Here is a 19966-nt window from a genome sequence, read left to right on the forward strand (position 1 = left end):
ATGGCAAAAAATGGAATCAGTCCCAGAAACAATAGGGCGACCCGGAGGGTCCACAAGGGACATATGTATTTTTGGGAGTGTATATAATACCGGGGTTCTGGGTTGATCTACAATCAAATATTCGGCCAACTTGTTATCTATAATGCCACCCGTAATAGCCTCAGTCAGAATGTTTTTAATCTCTCTACTAATTTCGAATTTGGGATCATAATTAATACTTTTATATATTAGGGTATCATCTAACTGTCTCCTAATCTCTCTTAGGTATGATGAGGTATCCATCACAACCACTGCTCCACCTTTGTCCGCAGGTTTTATAGTAATACTAGTATCCATAGCTAGTTCCTCTAATGCTTTTGATTCCTCTAACGTTAAATTGATTGCTTGAATATCCCCCTTAAAGAGACTCTGTCACCACATTATAAGTGCCCTATCTCCTACATAAGGAGATGGGCGCTGTAATGTAGGTGACAGTAATGCTTTTTATTTAAAAAACCGATCTTTTTTCACAACGTTAGGAGCGATTTTGGTTTATGCTAATGAGCTTTCTTAATGCCCAAGTGGGCGTACTTTTACTTTTGACCAAGTGGGCGTTGTACAGAGGAGTGCATGATGCTGACCAATCAGCATCATGCACTTCTCTCCATTCATTTACACTGCACTAGCGATATAGTTATATCACTATGTGCAGCTACATACACAAGCCCTAACATTACTACAGTGTCCTGATAATGAATACACATTAAATCCAGCCTGGACGTCATGTGTACTCAGAATCCTGACACTTCTGACTCTTTTCTGTGAGATTCCAGCAACGGATACGAAATCTCGCGAGATCACGGAGATAAACGAGATTTGGTTTCACTTGCCGGAATCTCACAAAAAAGAGTCAGAAGTGTCAGGATTCTGAGAACACATGACGTCCAGGCTGGATGGTCATGTGTATACATTATCAGGACACTGTAGTAATGTTAGGGTTTGTGTATGTAGCTGCACATAGTGATATAACTATATCGCTAGTGCAGTGTAAATGAATGGAGAGGAGGGCATGATGCTGATTGGTCAGCGTCATGCACTCCTCTGTACAACGTCCACTTGGTCGAAAGTAAAAGTACGCCCACTTGGGCATTAAGAAAGCTCATTAGCATAAACTAAAATTGCTCCTAACGTTGTGAAAAAAGATCGGTTTTTTAAATAAAAAGCATTACTGTCACCTACATTACAGCGCCGATCTCCTTATATAGGAGACAGGGCACTTATAATGTGGTGACAGAGTCTCTTTAACAGCTGTAATAAAAGCATCTATAACAGACATATTAATAGGAGGTATAAATTTACTCCCTTTGGTAAAACCTAGTTGTCTAAGATCTAATTCAGAATTAACATTATGTTCAGGCACAGTTTTATCTGAGAACCAACATTTTAATTTAATCGCTCTAAAAAAATCTGACTAGGTCGGTCTCAAACTGAAACCAATCGGTCAAAGAAGAAGGACAAAACGAAAGTCCCTTGTTCAGGAGCAATTTCTGAGGTTCAGACAGTACCTTAGAGGAAATATTAAACACTAGCGTTTCCTCAACGCCATGGGGCAATAAAGTACCCTCTTTTTTTCACCATACTACGGAGTGCTGCCTATTTCTTGAAGTTTGTATAGGTGGAAACTTGGTCTAGTTCCTAGGGCTTGCACCCATGCTGTACCGGTGTTGCTGGAATTTTTATTTTTTGTGTATATATATATATATATATATATATATATATATATATATATATATATATATACATACATATATATATGCACACACAGTACCACAACCAAGCTCAGTACATAAATACAGTACTAGAACCAAGCTCTGACATATATACAGCACCAGAACCAAGTTCATACATATATATACAGCACTAGATCCAAGCTCATACATAATTACAACACCAGAACAAAGCTCAGTACATATACATATACAGCACTAGAACAAACCTCAGTACATATATAAAACACCAGAACCAAGCTCAGTACATATATATATATATATATATATATATATATAGACGCAAGAAAAAGAGACTGGAAGCAGCACTCAGCAAAAAAATGTGAATTTATTCACCCAACACAGCAACGTTTCACTTCCTCCATGGAAGCATTTTCAAGCATTTTCAAGCTTGAAAATGCTTCCATGGAGGAAGTGAAACGTTGCTGTGTTGGGTGAATAAATTCACATTTTTTTGCTGAGTGCTGCTTCCAGTCTCTTTTTCTTGGATATATGCATGAGGAGCTCGTCACTCCTTGATATTTGGAAGCTAGCACCAACCGTTTCTGGCTATTGACACAGTGCTGCTCCTATGTTTGGATCTTCTATATATATAGACGCAAGTACAATTACTGCAAGACGGGGTGGCTGTCGCTAGCACCGGGTCCCCTCCGGGCATGAGGGGGCCCATGTCGCCCGGCCCATAAATGTTAGAGGCTCGGCGGTGCGGGCCCCGTAGTAGCGTCGCTACAGCAGTAGCAGCCATAACGTCTGCTAGCGGCATCACCGGGCATATGGGGGGGCGTGTCGGCTAGCGGAACGGGCCCCCTCAAGCCACGGGCCCCGTAGCAGCCGCTATGACTGCTACCGCGATAGTTACACCACTGATGCCGCCCCCCATTTTCAGCTAGGTGGCGCCGCCTGAGGCTGTCGGCTCACCTCGCCTCATGGCAGGTGCGGCACTGGTCATGGGTCCTCAAACAGGATAATGACCCAAACACACAGCTAAAAACATCCAAGAATGGCTAAGAGCAAAGCATTGGACTATTATGAAGTAACCTTCAATGAGTAAAAGAAGGCAGAATTTTGCCAGATTTATAGTCCATCTCATCTCCAATATGGAGAGAAAGTGAGGTGCTATTTAATTATTTTCTCTCTAGTATCAAAAAGGCTAGAAAACACTTCTGTGCACATGATAAGTATATCATTAAAGTAACTGACGTAGGCCATGGGTTTTGTGGTGCATGTTGCTTTTCAGTTTAGCCCCAAAATCAATTAAACCGATTTTTTAATGATGTTGCTGTGACTTTCGATGGGATTGGTTGTGATGTGATTCTACTTATCCGTCATTAGTAGTTTCCATGAACCTTGCTTGAGATAAAAGTAGTTTTTTTTTAGAGTATTGGTACTTCTGCTTTGTTAGGGTATGTTCACACGATGAGAGGCATTTACGTGTGAAAAGACAGACTGTTAACAGCTGCCTCGTTTCACACGTAAATGCTCCTCCTCGCATTTTGCGAGCCGTCTGAGACGCTCGTAAATCTTGAGCTGTGCTTCATTGAGTTCAATGAAGAACAGCTCAAATTACGTGGCAAAGAAGTGCCCTGCACTTCTTTGCCGAGGCAGTCCATTTACGAGTCGTCGTTTGACAGCTGTCAAACGACGACGCGTAAATTACAGGTCGTCTGCACAGTACGTCGGCAAACCCATTCAAATGAATGGGCAGATGTTTGCCGACGTATTGTAGCCCTATTTTCAGGCGTAAAACGAGGCATAATACGCCTCGTTTACGCCTGAAAATAGGTCGTGTGAACCCAGCCTTAGAGAGGTTGATCACAGTGCTCTGTTGCATGGACTGGTATCTTGGATTCCGTGCTATCTCTACATAAAACTTCTCTCCACCGATGCCATCAACATGCGGAGGACTGAAAGACAAGGGTTTCACGGTATAGTGATTGGTGGGGTCTCAGCAGTTGAACCCGTAATGATCTAACATTTATTATTAATGTTGTGTGGGATTTTTACATTTCTCTTTTACTACAATGGTTTGCTAAAGGGCATAGATTGTAAGGGTATGTGCACACGCAAAGTAAAAAACGTCTCAAAATACTGTGCTGTTTTCAGGGGAAAACAGCTCCTGATTTTCACACGTTTTTTAAGCCACTCGCGATTTTCGCTGCATTTTTTATGGCCGTTTTTGGAGCTGTTTTTCTATGGAGTCAATGAAAAACGGCTCCAAAAACGGCCCAAAAAGTGACATTCACTTCTTTTTCGTGGCTGTTTTTTTACACGGGCGTTTTGAAAACGCCATTTTCCCATTGATATCAATGGGCAGATGTTTGGAGGCATTCTGCTTCCGATTTTTCAGCCGTTTACGGCCCAAAAAACGGCTTAAAATAAGCCGTGTGAACGTACCCTAATTGTCATGAGAGTTTTGCTCTGTCATAGTATTCGTTTTTAGGAAACCTTTTTTTTTTTTTTTTTTTTAACAGCTCACAGAGGTCTGGAGTATTTTAATGAAGAAGAGGGAAAAGTGAATTACAGAGAGGTACAGTTACAATCTTACAATGTCAGTACAATGTCTGCAGTCTACCCACTCTCCTCCAAAAACCATTAGGACTTGTTCACACGGCAAAAAATTCCCGCTAATGCCAATCCGTTTTCTACATCGGAATCAGCATGACCTCTGTTTGTTAATAGCCTCTCATTGTGTTTGGAACTTTACAGTGAGCGGAATTGCAAACCGTCTCACTGAAAAAAAATAGTGACATCCATTTTTAACGTGGGTTTCGAAAACAGCTTTGAATAGCCACAAACAGGTTGGCCGGATTGAATGTGGCTAATCTACGTACAGAAACACAACTGTTTGTACTGCAAAACCGCATGCAATAGCATAGCAGTTACAGTGCATACGGAAAGTCTTCATACCCTTTCACTTTTTTCACATTTTGTTATGTTATGTGCTAAAATAAACAAAATTCAAGTTTTTCCCCATCATTCTGCACTCAATACCCGATAGTGGCCTCCATAATTCTTAAATGCAAGAAGTTTGGAACAACCAGGACTCTTCCTAGAGCTAGCCGCCCCAGCAAACTAAGTAATGGGGGTGGCCTCATAAGAGAGGTGATCATGAATCCAATGGTCACTCTGGCTGAGCTCCAAAGATCCGTTGTGCAGAAGGGAGAAACTTCTAGAAGGTCAACCATCACTGCTCTACTCCACTGGTCTAGGCTTTACCCCAGAAAGAAGCCTCTCCTCAGTAAAAGACACATAAAAGCCGCCTGGAGTTTGCAAAAAAGCACCTAAAGCACTCTCAGACTGTTAGAAACAAGATTCTATGGTCTGATGAAACCAAGATTGAACTTTTTGGCCTCAATTCTGAGGATCATGTCTGGAGGAAACCAGGCACTGCTCATCACCTGCCCAGTACCATCCCTACAGTGAAGCATGTTGGTGGCAGCATCATGCTGTGGGGGTGTTTTTCAGCAGCTGGTACAGGGAGACTGGTCAAGGTTGAAGGAGGCTGCCTCACAGCTGCCTATCTCTGAGGACCTATCCCAGCTCAGTCAAGGGACCCCTGCCATCCTCAGAGGTTCCCCCTCTCCCCTTATTGTTGGAAGAGAACAACAGCCGGTCGTCACTCCGGGTCCACCCCCCCCATGGAACAGACTTTGATGACGCTTTGGGAAATGGTGTCGGCCTTACCTAAGAAGTCCGACCTAGACTTGCGGCTTTCACACCTCGAGGAAAAACATGACAAGGCCATTCACACAGTTAACCTTGAGGTTCGTGCTCTCACTGAGCGTGTTGTGACTTTGGAACGCCAACATTCCAATGACTCTATGGACATTTTGGTTCTTTCCCAGACATTGGAAAAACACTCTACCCAAATGAGAGATTTCTCCTTGCACCTTGATGATGGAACAGTCTGAAATTAAGGGGCTTACCAGAATCAGGCGAGATGTCACATGCAGAGTGCATTTCTACAAACAGAAGGAAGACATTGCAAGGAGAGCATGGGAGAAAGGTGCAGTGCCTTATAATGGTTCAGAGGTTACCATCCTGCCTGATGTATCCAGAGTAACGCTGTATATTTGAAGAGCTCTACGCCCCTTATTGGAGGCTGCCAAGGCAGCTGGTGCAACGTACAGATGGGGTCACCCCTTCCACATCGTTCTCAGAAAACTGGGCCATTCTTTTGCTGTTAGATCCCCTGAAAGACTTAAAGGAGGCATTTAGTTTCCTGGAGATCCCTTCAGTTCGGCTACCTCATTGGACTGAACTGCCAGCATCGCTCTTCCCCAGGTGGTCCTTTTCCAGACCCGGCTCGCTCGACCTCGCCCGGTCCCAGAGTTAGTGCAGCCGAGATGCGGACACCGGAGAGGCGTTCCTTGCGCAGAGACTGATCTTCCACATACTGTTTGTATGGAGTGGTTGCTGTATCGAGTGCCCTCGGTCTACGTTGCCTGTTGTTTCCCTCCCCTGGCAGTTTAGATACTAGGATGTGCCTGTCACTTTTGAGGGCTGATCAGGGTGTAATGCCTTGTATATTGGGGCGGGGGCTATTATTATTGCACCCCAGTATATTTCTGTTCCCAGGGGTGTGCTTGTCTCTCCATGAGATTCTACTTTAATGACCTTCTCTCTGTCCTGAGTCTCCCCCACCCCAGTGCGATCGTACTGTGAGATTAGCCAGGATAGATATGTTAGCCATTGGGTTCCTGAGTCCCATCTATTCTAGTGTTCAGGGACGACACACGTTGGCTCTTGTTATGATACTTACCTTTTGCTCCACCTGACTGCTGCACCCTCGCTACTAATGTTACTACTGTTGCACTAGGTCCCGCAGGGGTTGAATCAGAGCTGGGAGGCCCTATAGGATAGACAGTGGTGGGGGGTTCCTGGTCTGTGGGACTGGACATCCACTCCTCATTTAGCTGGTTGGGTCCGGAGTCTAGTAGAGTATAATTGAATAGTTGCACTGTTTATATTTTTTGCATCGCTGTCATTCTTCGTTCCCCACTAGGGTTCCGTGCTTTTGTATCTCTGTTTGAAGTTTTTTTTCTTCCTGGGGAGACACAACGCACAAAGTGTTTCTAGGAGTTTTGAACTCCGCTTATAGTTGTAGTGTGCTGTTTTTATTTTCTGGTCCTTCTACCTCTTCCCAGGGGACTTTCCCTTTTCTTGCTTCTTTCTTTTCCCCTCCCTCTCTTCCCTGTCCCCCTCCAGCATGTCTAACATTACTATTGTTTCCCTTAATGCACAGGGTTTGAATATACCAGAGAAAAAATCCTCCATTCTCCATCTCCTGTGGAGGAAAAAAGCACAGATGGCCTTCCTTCGGGAGACTCATTTTCGTGCTGACTGTATACCGAAACTCACGGATGCCAATTTTCCGGATGGTTACCATTGCGCGTCCCCGGACTCCAAGACGAAAGGCGTCTCCTTCCTAATCTCACGCTGTATTCCGTGGGAGCATGTAGAGACTCGCACTGATGGAGCGGGTAGATATCTCTTCATGAATTGCAGGCTAGCCAACACATTGACTACACTGGCCTCGTTTTACTTCCCTAACTCTGGTCAGGTTGCCTTTTTAGAAAGGGTCCTGACGAAATTGGATGACTTTCTGGAGGGCACTCTAATATTGGGTGGTGACGTGAACGTGCCCCTAGAACCTCTCTTAGACTCCTCGAGGACACTCTGCCTTCTCTAGGTCCGCTCATCGTCGTATACATCGGTTATTGCAAGAACATCAACTGGTTGACGTATGGCGTCTCCTGTTTCCGTCGGTGAAGGATTATACATTTTTCTCGCCCCCCCATAACTCGTATTCCAGGAAAGACAATTTTTTGTCTGCCACACGCATTTATCGTGCCTCTCATGGGCAACTATAGACTATATTACTTTTTCTGGTCATGTCCTCATTACACTTAATCTCTCCTTCCCTATGGACCATCCTCATCCCTGGAAATGGAGCTTGAATGAATCGCTCCTACAGTACAGTGGTATTAACAGATATACATAGAGATCTAAGGTAATATTTTCTATTAATGTCTCCCTGGACGCTGACCCCCTTTGCATTTGGGAGGCACATAAGTGTGTTAGGGGCTCATTCATTTAAATTTGTTCCAGACTCAAAAAGGAATGTGTGGCACACTTGTCAGATCACTTATCCTGAATACATATCCCACAATACCTCCTTGGACCGGGATATCTGGGCAGAGCTGGGGCAGCTGAGGGAGCAGGTGCGATCGCTTTGTCTTTCTAAACCCAGGGCCTCATTAGCTAAATGCAGGTGGCATTTTTATGAATTTAGTAATAAACCAGGTAGGACCCTTGCTCGGGCACTTGGGAAAACTCGCTCTCGTACATACATTCCTTATATCAACACCTCTCATAATCAGCGTCTGCATCTTCCCCATGACATCACTGAAGCCTTTTGTCCTTCTTACCATTCTCTATATAATCTCCCTCAGTCCCCCTCAGCTTCCGATGGGAAGAGCCAGTTGGAGAGGATTGAGTCCTACCTCCAGGCTGCTCTAGAGGCTCCTATCTCCTCAGAAGAGTTGTTGTGGGCACTAAAGGATTCTTTGTCAGGGAAGGCTCCAGGTCCTGATGGCCTACCCTTGCAATATTACAAGGCCTGCGCTGGCCTTCTTTCTCCTAATTTTCTGCAAGCCTTCAATTCACTTACTGCAGGGAGTGTTCTTCCCCAGGACACACTCCGTGCTTACATTATGGTGATACCCAAGGAGGGGAAGGATCCTTCCCTTTGTCAAAACTATCGTCCCATTTTATTATTGAATGTGGATCTTAAGCTGTTTGCTAACATCTTGGCGTATAGGCTGATCCCCCTTTTACAAAATGTTATCCATAAAGACCAGGTGGATTTTATGCCTCTGCGGGAAGCACGAGATAATACCACTAGGGCTATAAATTTAAACTATCAGGCTACTGCCTCTGCCATGCCCACTTTCTTTCTGTCCACGGATGCGGAAAAAGCATTTGACAGGGTCAATTGTGACATCATGCTAGCGACCCTGCGGTATATCGGACTAGGCACTCATATGATGCAATGGATATCGAGTCTCTATTCCTCTCCCTCTGCCCGGATTAAGGCTAATGGTCATTTCTCCTCCCCGGTTGTTAACTTGAATGGCACAAGGCAAGGGTGTCCTTTGTCCCCTTCAATATTTATTTTATGCCTGGAGCCCTTCTTATGTCATGTGCGCTCCAACCAAGATATAATGGGCGTTCCTCTAGGGGGGACATCCCACAAAGTTGCAGCATATGCAGATGATTTGCTCTTCTTTCTTACCTCCACCAGGATTTCATTGCCTAACCTGATGGCGGAGCTGAATAGATACTCGATACTATCCAACTTTAAAATTAATTATCAAAATACAGAGGCTCTCAATATCTCTTTGTCACAATCTCTTGTAGAGGATTTGTCTGAGTCTTGCTCCTTTAAATGGGCCAGGGACTCTCTCAAATATTTGGGTGTCCTGCTTACCAGTGATCTGTCTCACCTTTATGCGGTGAACTACCCTCCACTTCTTCAACGCATAAAGTGTGATCCAGAATCCTGGACGACGGGCACGTTTACCTGGTTTGGTCGGTGTTCTGTCTTAAAATGAACATATTTCCTCGGATTTTGTACCTGTTCCAAGTGCTACCTGTCCACATCCCTAGTCCCTTCTTCCAAACATTGTTATCCATGCTACGCAGATTCATCTGGGTAGGGAAACCGGCCCGTATTGCCCATTCTATGCTTTTCCGTGCTAAGTGTGAGGGCGGTGTTGGCCTACCAGACTTTGCCTCATATCATCAGGGCTCACATTTATCACGAATGCTGGACTGGTGTAAGCATAGTGAGGTTAAACTATGGGTTTCCATGGAGCAGAACTTCATTGATTCTCCACTGCAGATACTTCCCTGGCTAGGCAAACACATACCCTTGTCTGCACAGACGCATCCGACTATTGGGCCCACCTTGGCGGTTGCATCACAAATCTTTTCTCGGAAAGAAATTTCTCCGTCCCCTTTCCCATTGTTCCCTATCTTTGGCAATCCTGTGTTCCCCCTGGAGGAGAGTGAGGTCCCTTCCAGCGCCGGCTGATGGCTGGTAAGGGTCATGCCGTGCATTTCATACAGGATGGTAATTGGAAGTTTAGTCAACTGTTAGCATCTCTGTCAGACCCTCACTCCTTTACATCATGGCAGGTCACTCAACTACGACACTTTCTCACGTCATTGCCGAACCCCTCAGAATACTCCTGAGACAAGAACCCTTTTGAACTTCTTTGCACGGACACGATACGTCATACGCTATCCTGACTTTATGTCCTTCTAAACTCCCCATCCAATCTCTCTACACCCTCCTATTTGGTAAGTTGGGAAAAAGACTTAGGCATAATTCTTACCTCTGAACACTAGGATTGTTGTTTACAATGACTCATACATTTTCCATGGCTAGTAGATTCCAGGAAGCTGGGTTTAAGATCCTGTCACGTTGGTATAGAGTGCTTTCCAGATTGCATGCCATGATACCTGTGGTCTCCCCGCTGTGTTGGAGATGGGGAGACCATGTAGGCACGATTTTACACACCTTTTGGGAATGTCCAAAGTTGACTGACTTCTGGTCAGTAGCGTGGTGTATCACCGCAAAATTCACTGATTTTCCTCTCCCGTGTTCACCGGCCTTCTTCCTGCTCCATCTGTGTGATGTTCCGTTGTCTACGTACAGGCGTTCTGTGGTTCACCATCTGGTGAATGTAACTAGAGCCTGTATTCCCGCGTTGTGTAGACAACCCCACCCTCCATCGATAGCCATGTGGTTTGGTAAAATACAGGAGATCGTGAGAATAGAAGATCTTACTGCATCTATGAGAGAAACTCATGCTAAGTTTATCAAGCGAGATAGAAGATATCGAGGCACTCACCAGATAATCAACAAACTTCTTTATTCCTGGATCTCGGTCAGGATGTGGAATTAGCCATTGGCTCGTTTTATTCAAGCTACATTGTGCTGTGCTGATCGATGAGCACCTCCGGGCAACTTGGCTGCTACAATCAGCAAAGATAAGAAAACCATTTGATACACTCCGATTATACAAGTGATTCTGGTTCAGCAGTGCCATCCGTTTTTTCCTTCTTCCTATTCATGATTCTAAGTTTATCAAGACCTGGTACCATTGTATTCGATTTCAGTCTTCGCCAGAATACAGAGCCATTGTTGTCTCTTAAACTTCAATCACTCATACCCCCCTTCTCCTTCCTATTTCCCCTTCTGTTTTTCTCTACTTTTTTCTATTACTACTGTATTTCAGGTATTACGCAAATGTGCTATGTCGACGGTCTGTAGCCGTCTAATTTTCTTGTACACTTAAGCTGTTGAACATCTATCGTTCTGGCAATGATACTTACTATTGGCCTGCGTGCCGATGTTTGTGCTTTCCCTTATCTTATACTTAATCGTCAAAATGAAAATAAAATAATTTATACAAAATAAAGGTTGAGGGAAAGATGAATGGAGTATAGAGACATTTTTAATGAAAACCTGTTCCAGAGTGCTTTGGACCTCAGACTGAGCTGAAGGTTTTCCTTCCAACAAGACAATGACCCTAAGCACACAGCCAAGACAACACGGGAGTGGCCGGGACAACTCTGTAAATGCCCTTGAGTAGCCTAGCCAGAGCCTTGACTGGAACCCAATCGAACATCTCTGGAGAGACCTGAAAATGGCTGTCCACCGACAGTCCCCATACAACCTGACAGAGCTTGAGAGGATCTGCAGAGAAGAATGTCCGAAAATCCCCAAATCCAGGTGTGCAAATCTTGTGGCATCATACCCAAGATACCCAAGAAGACTGAAGGCTGTTATCGCTGCCAAAGGTGCTTCAACTAAACACTGAGTAAAGGGTCTGCATACTTATGTCAATGGCAATATTTTAGTTTTTCCTTTTCAATAAATTAACAAAGATTACTAACATTCTGTTTTCACTTTGTCATTATAGGGTATTGAGTGCAGGATGATGGGGAAAAACTTTGAATTTTTTTATTTTAGCACAAGGCCTCAACATAAGAAAATGCAAAAAAATTAAAAGGGTCTGAAGACTTTATGAATGCATTGTATATTATAGTCCAGTGCAGAGTTCCCAACATATTTGACTATGCCCCAGGTACTGTACACCCGACAAATCAATAAAACTACCATATAATTGTATCACCCATAATGCCCACATAACAGAACCAGTCACATCTGTGCCCACTTAATGGAATCATATGCCTATAAAAAGCTTCTTTATGAAAACAAATTAAAATAAAAAGCAGTTAGTTGCTAATAACAACCATTTTGATTACAAATTTAATTTACTAAATTGTATTTAAAATCGCTGTAATCGGATTTCTGTAAATGAGACCTAGGACTAAAATAGCATTTTTAAAACAATGAATAGTAGTGCACTAGACTGTGCAAATAACAATATCAAACAGTTATGCAAAAATACCAAAGCCAAACAGAAATGGCATATGTATGTAAATAATAATGCTACATATGGCGCAAATAACAAAACTATGTAGAGTGCAAATAGTAGTGCCATACAATATCTAAATAACACTTGTGAACATCGTACAAATAATTGACAGTACAGTACTAACTTATTCAGGCACCCACTCACAGCTAGGTGCTCCCTCACTCACTCTGATGAACTTACTCATTTGTGAAAGCAACCATGGACAGGTATATACTCACTCACTCACTTATACAATGAGGAACAGGCATATGTTCCCCCACACATTCATGCAGTCAGGGACAGGCATACGCTTACTTACATTTATACAGTCAGGGACAAGCATACACTTATTCAAATTCATACAGTCAGAGACATCCATTCAGTCAGATAAAAGCTTATTCTGCTTATGATCACACAGTCAGTCAGGTTAATCACTCACCGACACATTATACATAGAAAGACACCCATAACTTACCATTCCTGGTACATCCTCTGGTGGTCCGCTGGTGAGGTGGACCTACCATCTTCCTTCCTTCCCCTGCTGGTACTGTCACATAAAATACAAAGAGGAGCCAGCAGCCATGACTCATTCTTCCCTGCCCTTTAGAAATCCACAAATGTGACAGAAAGCAGCAACTATTTCCTGACACGTGTTGACTGGAAGCCATCAGAACAGCTCTTCAATTGAGTACGAAGAAAAATAAAATAATTTTCAGAGTAGTGTTGAAGGGGGGGGGGGGGGCGCAAACTCCACTAACCAGCTAGTTCAAGGACCGCTACCGACCACTCTAAGTGAACAGCTCGAATGGCTCCCTACATTAGAACAACATGTGAGAGGAAACACTATTTCCTGATACACAGGTGGCGCCAAGTAATGGTAGGCATCAGCTGACAACTCCTTTCGCAAGCTATGCAGAGGATGGGGAATGCTTTCACTGAGGTTATGGACAGGTTGTGGGGGAGTCCCTAGTTATAGTGGACTGGGCACTTAAAGGGTGTCTCCTATGATGATTGCGCTGGCGCCCCTTCACTAAGACTGGCCTTGTATTAATATATTAATTTCCAAATAGCAGTTGAAATGAGGTGGAATTGGCCATAGAACCCCCCCCCCATTTTTTTTTTTTTACCTGCATGAGAAAATGATAGCTTCCGATTTTGCTTTTCACTAGTCTTTATATATAAGCACATGTATAAAATCTTTTTCCATTCAGAGTGGTATTTCCCACTGCGCCTTACAGAGTTGGAAAAATTAAGACTAGAACATGAAATTAACTGTCTTAGTTATTGAGGTCACAGTTTTTCATTAGTGCTTGTTTTTATACTTGACTCCCATAATTAATTCTAGCTACCTAGTGGTGAACAATTTATTGGGTATCAGCTGTGGCCGGCTATAAACTTATGTCTAATATTCTACTAGTAACTACACATGACACTCTGCCTCCTCTCTACTCAAAGAGACTGACCCATCACGACACACCCTGTCCATATGCAATATTAGGGAATAGAGATGTATAGACATCATAGATGAGGGTCCGTGCTTCACACCTCTTCTATTAGGCAGAGCGGAGAGTTAATATAAAGAGCCCCCTTATTTGTGAGACAACCTCATCAAACCAAAATGATAATGCTTTAGTATGTTTCCAAAATCTTTCATGCACATTATACATATCTGATCCCATACTGCTAAATCTAGGTTTTCAGACTCCACAATGATCATGGATTTTTGGCTCTTTTGACAATATTTTTCTAAGTGTACAAAACTACACTTAATCTATGTTACTTATATTTTAATACATACAGTATTTTACCAGCTATTACAGAGACATCCTGATGCTTTCCAAGCTGGAAGTGTTTATCCTGACACCTTCTATCAGGGTCTGTGCTGGCAAGGTGAGTATATGACCATGAAATCTATCTGAATACTCGTGGCCCAGCTTATACTATGATTTGATTTTGGTAGGGTTGTCATCGCAACAGTAAGGTCGCTATGAAACATATGCACAAGCTGGGATGTGCCCAGAGGACCACAACTTAAGGCTCTTTTACATGTGCCAATTATTTGGCAAACAGCTTTCATATGAATGCTATGCTCGTTCCCCATCATTGCCCTGTGTAAACGGCTGTTTGTATCGTTTATGCTGCAAGAAATACTATCGTTGTCGGCAGCACGTCCTCCTGTGTAAACAGGGAGATGTGCTGCCAACATGATAGAAATGTATGAGGGCGAGCAATCGCTCATCCTCAAACATAGGTTCTTGTGAAAGGAGCTGTCTTGTTAATCGGGGCTCGTTTACACTGTCCATGTCGGACCCATACTCTTTATGAGTATCCAGCATTTATCTGGGGCCTTCTTGAGTACTCCTAAGAGTTCTCTGTGGTCTGAGCAAGATTGCTAAGTAGTAAGAGATTATTCATTGTACAGTATAAAGCCAGTCAAAGACTTTAGACAGAGCATGTTTTCAGATCTCTCAATCTAGTATATATATATATATATACAGTGAAGGAAATAAGTATTTGATCCCTTGCTGATTTTATAAGTTTGCCCACTGTCAAAGACATGAACAGTCTAGAATTTTTAGGCTAGGTTAATTTTACCAGTGAGAGATAGATTATATTTAAAAAAAAAACAGAAAATCACATTGTCAAAATTATATATATTTATTTGCATTGTGCACAGAGAAATAAGTATTTGATCCCTTTGGCAAACAAGACTTAATACTTGATGGCAAAACCCTTGTTGGCAAGCACAGCAGTCAGGCATTTTTTGTAGTTGATGATGAGGTTTGCACACATGTTAGATGGAATTTTGGCCCACTCCTCTTTGCAGATCATCTGTAAATCATTAAGATTTCGAGGCTGTCGCTTGGCAACTCGGATCTTCAGCTCCCTCCATAAGTTTTCGATGGGATTAAGGTCTGGAGACGGGCTAGGCCACTCCATGACCTTAATGTGCTTCTTTTTGAGCCACTCCTTTGTTGCCTTGGCTGTATGTTTCGGGTCATTGTGGTGCTGGAAGACCCAGCCACGAGCCATTTTTAATGTCCTCGTGGAGGGAAGGAGGTTGTCACTCAGGATTTGACGGTACATGGCTCCATCCATTCTCCCATTGATGCGGTGAAGTAGTCCTGTGCCCTTAGCAGAGAAACACCCCCAAAACATAATGTTTCCACCTCCATGCTTGACAGTGGGGACGGTGTTCTTTGGGTCATAGGCAGCATTTCTCTTCCTCCAAACACGGCGAGTTGCGTTAATGCCAAAGAGCTCAATTTTAGTCTCATCTGACCACAGCACCTTCTCCCAATTACTCCCAGAATCATCCAGATGTTCATTTGCAAACTTCAGACGGGCCTGTACATGTGCCTTCTTGAGCAGGGGGACCTTGCGGGCACTGCAGGATTTTAATCCATTACGGCGTAATGTGTTACCAATGGTTTTCTTGTTGACTGTGGTCCCAGCTGCCTTGAGATCATTAACAAGTTCCCCCGTGTAGTTTTCGGCTCAGCTCTCACCTTCCTCAGGATAAAGGATACCCCACGAGGTGAGATTTTGAATGGAGCCCCAGATCGATGTCGATTGACAGTCATTTTGTATGTCTTCCATTTTCTTACTATTGCACCAACAGTTGTCTCCTTCTCACCCAGCGTCTTACTTATGGTTTTGTAGCCCATTCCAGCCTTGTGCAGGTCTATGATCTTGTCCCTGACATCCTTAGAAAGCTCTTTGGTCTTGCCCATGTTATAGAGGTTAGAGTCAGACTGATTAATTGAGTCTGTGGACAGGAGTCTTTTATACAGGTGACCATTTAAGACAGCTGTCTTTAATGCAGGCACCAAGTTGATTTGGAGCGTGTAACTGGTCTGGAGGAGGCTGAACTCTTAATGGTTGGTAGGGGATCAAATACTTATTTCTCTATATATATATGAGGCATCCTAGGGCAGCAGTTCCCTGTACTCCTACCAAAAGAGGCTTGGTATTGGGGCTTATAAAGCATTCTTTAATTCTTAGTCAGTATTACTTTCTATTTGAGTTTTGCTAACTGCTTTCCAGCTCCGACACTAACATCAGGCTGATATCAAAATGCCATCCTTTCTGTAAAGGTGACAGCTCTTTGCAGCTGTGCTCCTTCATGGAACCCTGGTAGGTAAACCCAGTTCGAGGGGGAGCTCGTGGAGGAGTCTGACAGGTGCTTGCCGTTCTGTCTCCATAGATAACCCTGGATATTAAAAGAGATATTCATGGCACAAATGTCTAAATGTCCCTGGTACCCCCACTGTCATGGCGCGGGGTGTGGACCCACTGGGCCATACCGCGTAGCGGGGTAGCAGCTGGCCAACAAGGTACAAAACAATGTCTATAGTTCGGATCGGGTACCTGAGGCAATGTGGACAGTAGCGGAAGCAGGACTTGACTTTCATAGCAGGTGGTACCGTGGATGCAGCGGAAGACTCAACTTGACGGGATACAGGGTACAGGCATCAGGAACGGGTAACACTGGGAACTGGAAAACACTGGGAGACCATTTGCAAGACAAACTTAGGTATACAACAACGCTCAGGCATGGAACCAGTGGGCAGAGCCCCTTTTTATAGTCCAGCAGCCATTTGGGCTAATAATTGATGGGTGACAGCTGGACGCGTACTGGCCCTTTAAGGAGGGAGCTGACACCGTGAAGAGAGACGTCCATGGCCGGGGCCGTCAAGGGGTAAGTATGAACGACGACCCCGGCCATAGACGTTACACCCACCAATAGCGAGACAGGAGGTGAGATCTTTAAGCTGTTAACTTTAATGGAGAGTAAGGCTCTATTCACATTCACGTTAACTGCTCTGACGCAAATTATATCAAAACAGACTCCATTAAAAAGACAATAGGGTTCATCTCACGGAGCCGGCACTGCCTCATGGATTCCGATATAAATGGAAACCACGACACAGATGTGAATAGAGCCTAACTGAGCATGAACTGAGCGCCTGTCTCCAATAACAGGGGTCACCGCTCTTGGGATGCATGGCCCCACAATATAACCCCACAATTAGGCATTATGGGATATCAAATTTATATGCATAAATGTCTTTAGTTGGAAAACCTCTTGAATGAATCTTATTTCTATGTCTAAATTCACTGAAGTGACAATTGAGTAAAATATACCTTTTATTATAGTAACTCGCTAAAAACAGGGGTAACACACCACTGTGAAAAAAGCCCCACCGTGTATATTAAAAAATGTATTAAACAATAGACACTGAGTAATTGAGATAAGTATATCTCAGTGTTTGTATAGATATTCACCGGAATCAGCATTTGACCTGGGCACAACAATAGTAGGAGCCCCAAGAACACACCAGGGTCCGTGATCAAACACCGGAGTCTCCTAGTGCTGGGTCCACTACAATGCTACTGTCCCCTATGCAACAATCCCACATACAAAAACGACCCTACGCGTTTCAAATACTCATCCTCAGGGGTCTGTATCTTGGTCACTCTGGCCTAATTACCAGCGATAAATATTCAGCAGCAGGTATTCTGCTGTGCATCACGGAAGGATGCTCGCGTCGATGTCAGCGAGCATCCTTCCGTGATGCACAGCAGAATACCTGCTGCTGAATATTTATCGCTGGTAATTAGGCCAGAGTGACCAAGATACAGACCCCTGAGGATGAGTATTTGAAACGCGTAGGGTCGTTTTTGTATGTGGGATTGTTGCATAGGGGACAGTAGCATTGTAGTGGACCCAGCACTAGGAGACTCCGGTGTTTGATCACAGACCCTGGTGTGTTCTTGGGGCTCCTACTATTGTTGTGCCCAGGTCAAATGCTGATTCCGGTGAATATCTATACAAACACTGAGATATACTTATCTCAATTACTCAGTGTCTATTGTTTAATACATTTTTTAATATACACGGTGGGGCTTTTTTCACAGTGGTGTGTTACCCCTGTTTTTAGCGAGTTACTATAATAAAAGGTATATTTTACCCAATTGTCACTTCAGTGAATTTACTAATTTTCTATATTGTGGGAGCACAATTATATACATCATTCAATACAGTGAATTTATTTCTATGTCTAGTTAAATATATTGGACAAATTAAATTTTTTCTTTACCCACTCAGTTAACAGTATAAAATATAAGAATAAAAAGACTTTACTACACCATAGGGATTAATAGTTAATGACTATTTTAATACCATATCAGTTGTCTGTCATGATCAATGATCACCCAAATGCATGAAAAAAATGTTGATTCCTGTGGTGTCTGTAGGACGGTATCATGATGTGTCAGAAGACTCTCACTGGACCCCGTTCTTGGAGACTAGTGTTAATTACATAAGAAGAACATATCGACAGCCCTGGAATGAGGTATTACTCCACAATATATTTATTTTTTTCATGCCACTGATTTACTGACCTTGGCTCCATTATACATACGTTATGTGGTCTGACATGACATCAGATATTCTGTGCAGTGTGCCCATAGGTCAGCAGTATGGAAACGTATATATTTCTTCTTCACTATGATACAGGAAACACAGAAACTGGTAGCCTTCCTGTTTGGCATAGCCTCCCATATGGTAGCTGACGTGAGTTGGCACAGCTTGGGCATTGAACAAGGCTTCCTAAGAGCTATGGGGGAAGTAAGTATATAGAAATACACATGTAATTTCACTTGTATTCTAATACTGTCATAAAATAAAGTGTTAAATGAATACATTGGTAGTAAATAAAGTATTTAATTACTACACCACAATTATGTGCCATACATTGATTATTGTCATTTGAAATTATTTATTGTCATTCTTCCTTCAGATTGATTTTCATGGTTCATATGCTGACGCACATCAGGCTGGGGATTTTGGTAATTCTGAATTTGCATTTAGTATTTATTAGACGTTTATTCAGTTCAACAGACTTCATTTTTTTTTTTATATAATGGGCAGTGGGTATAAGCAACCTTACTGACATGTTTATTTCACATAAATCTGGAGACACATGAGCAGGAAACTGGTTGGTATTTTTTTAAATTTTGAGGGTTTTTTCTATCTTGCTTTTATTCACAATTCTATTTTACTATAGCTTCACACAAGATTGTAAGTACAGAAAAAAATTATCTTATATCTCCCAACATTTGAACACCAGATTGCAGGACATTTAGAAGATCCAAAAAGTTGGAAAAAAAAGCGCACAAAGTTGGCAGCGCTAAATTCGCAACTGTTTCCGCATTAAAAATTTACAATCGACATCCAAAAACACGACAATCTTGGAAAACAGAAAAAGCAACAAAAAGTCACTTTTTATGTTTTATCATTTTTATTAAATTAACATATTAAAATGTAATAAAAACTGTACAAAAATGGCAATCAAGAAACAAAAAGAGTTGTCAGACAAATTTTGCCACAATTGACTTATTGTCATATAATATAAATGGAAAAATGTGTGGAAAAATTCTAATATCTCAATTAGAAAGCATGAAATCAGCGAGAAAAATAGTAGTATAATAATAATAATAATAATAATAATAATAATAATAATAATAATAATAATAACAACAACAACAACTATATCATCCCAAAAAAAGGAGAGAAAGAAATTTAAAGAGTTGGAGGGGGAAGGAGAAATGGGTTGTTTATGTCATCTAACTCTTTATGAATCAACAAACCTGATCCATGGAGCCATATTTCATCATTTATCATTTTATATATTCAAGAGA

General features: G+C 42.6%; 1 protein-coding gene across 3 annotated transcripts in view; it reads left to right on the forward strand.

Moving 5' to 3' along the window:
- Positions 1–19966, forward strand: part of GPLD1 (glycosylphosphatidylinositol specific phospholipase D1) — an 83635-nt gene that overhangs the window by 10689 nt on the left and 52980 nt on the right. For 2 of the 3 annotated variants that reach the window (XM_075826566.1, XM_075826567.1), the window contains exons 2-6: positions 4238–4293; positions 14071–14149; positions 18521–18618; positions 18783–18893; positions 19066–19114. In XM_075826566.1, coding sequence (XP_075682681.1) covers positions 4238–4293; positions 14071–14149; positions 18521–18618; positions 18783–18893; positions 19066–19114 — 393 coding nt within the window. The remainder of the gene's footprint in view (positions 1–4237; positions 4294–14070; positions 14150–18520; positions 18619–18782; positions 18894–19065; positions 19115–19966) is intronic. The other variant, XM_075826568.1, reaches the window with a different exon arrangement.

The sequence above is a fragment of the Rhinoderma darwinii genome, chromosome 5, assembly GCF_050947455.1.
Source record: "Rhinoderma darwinii isolate aRhiDar2 chromosome 5, aRhiDar2.hap1, whole genome shotgun sequence".
In the NCBI taxonomy this organism is placed as follows: Eukaryota; Metazoa; Chordata; class Amphibia; order Anura; family Rhinodermatidae; genus Rhinoderma; species Rhinoderma darwinii.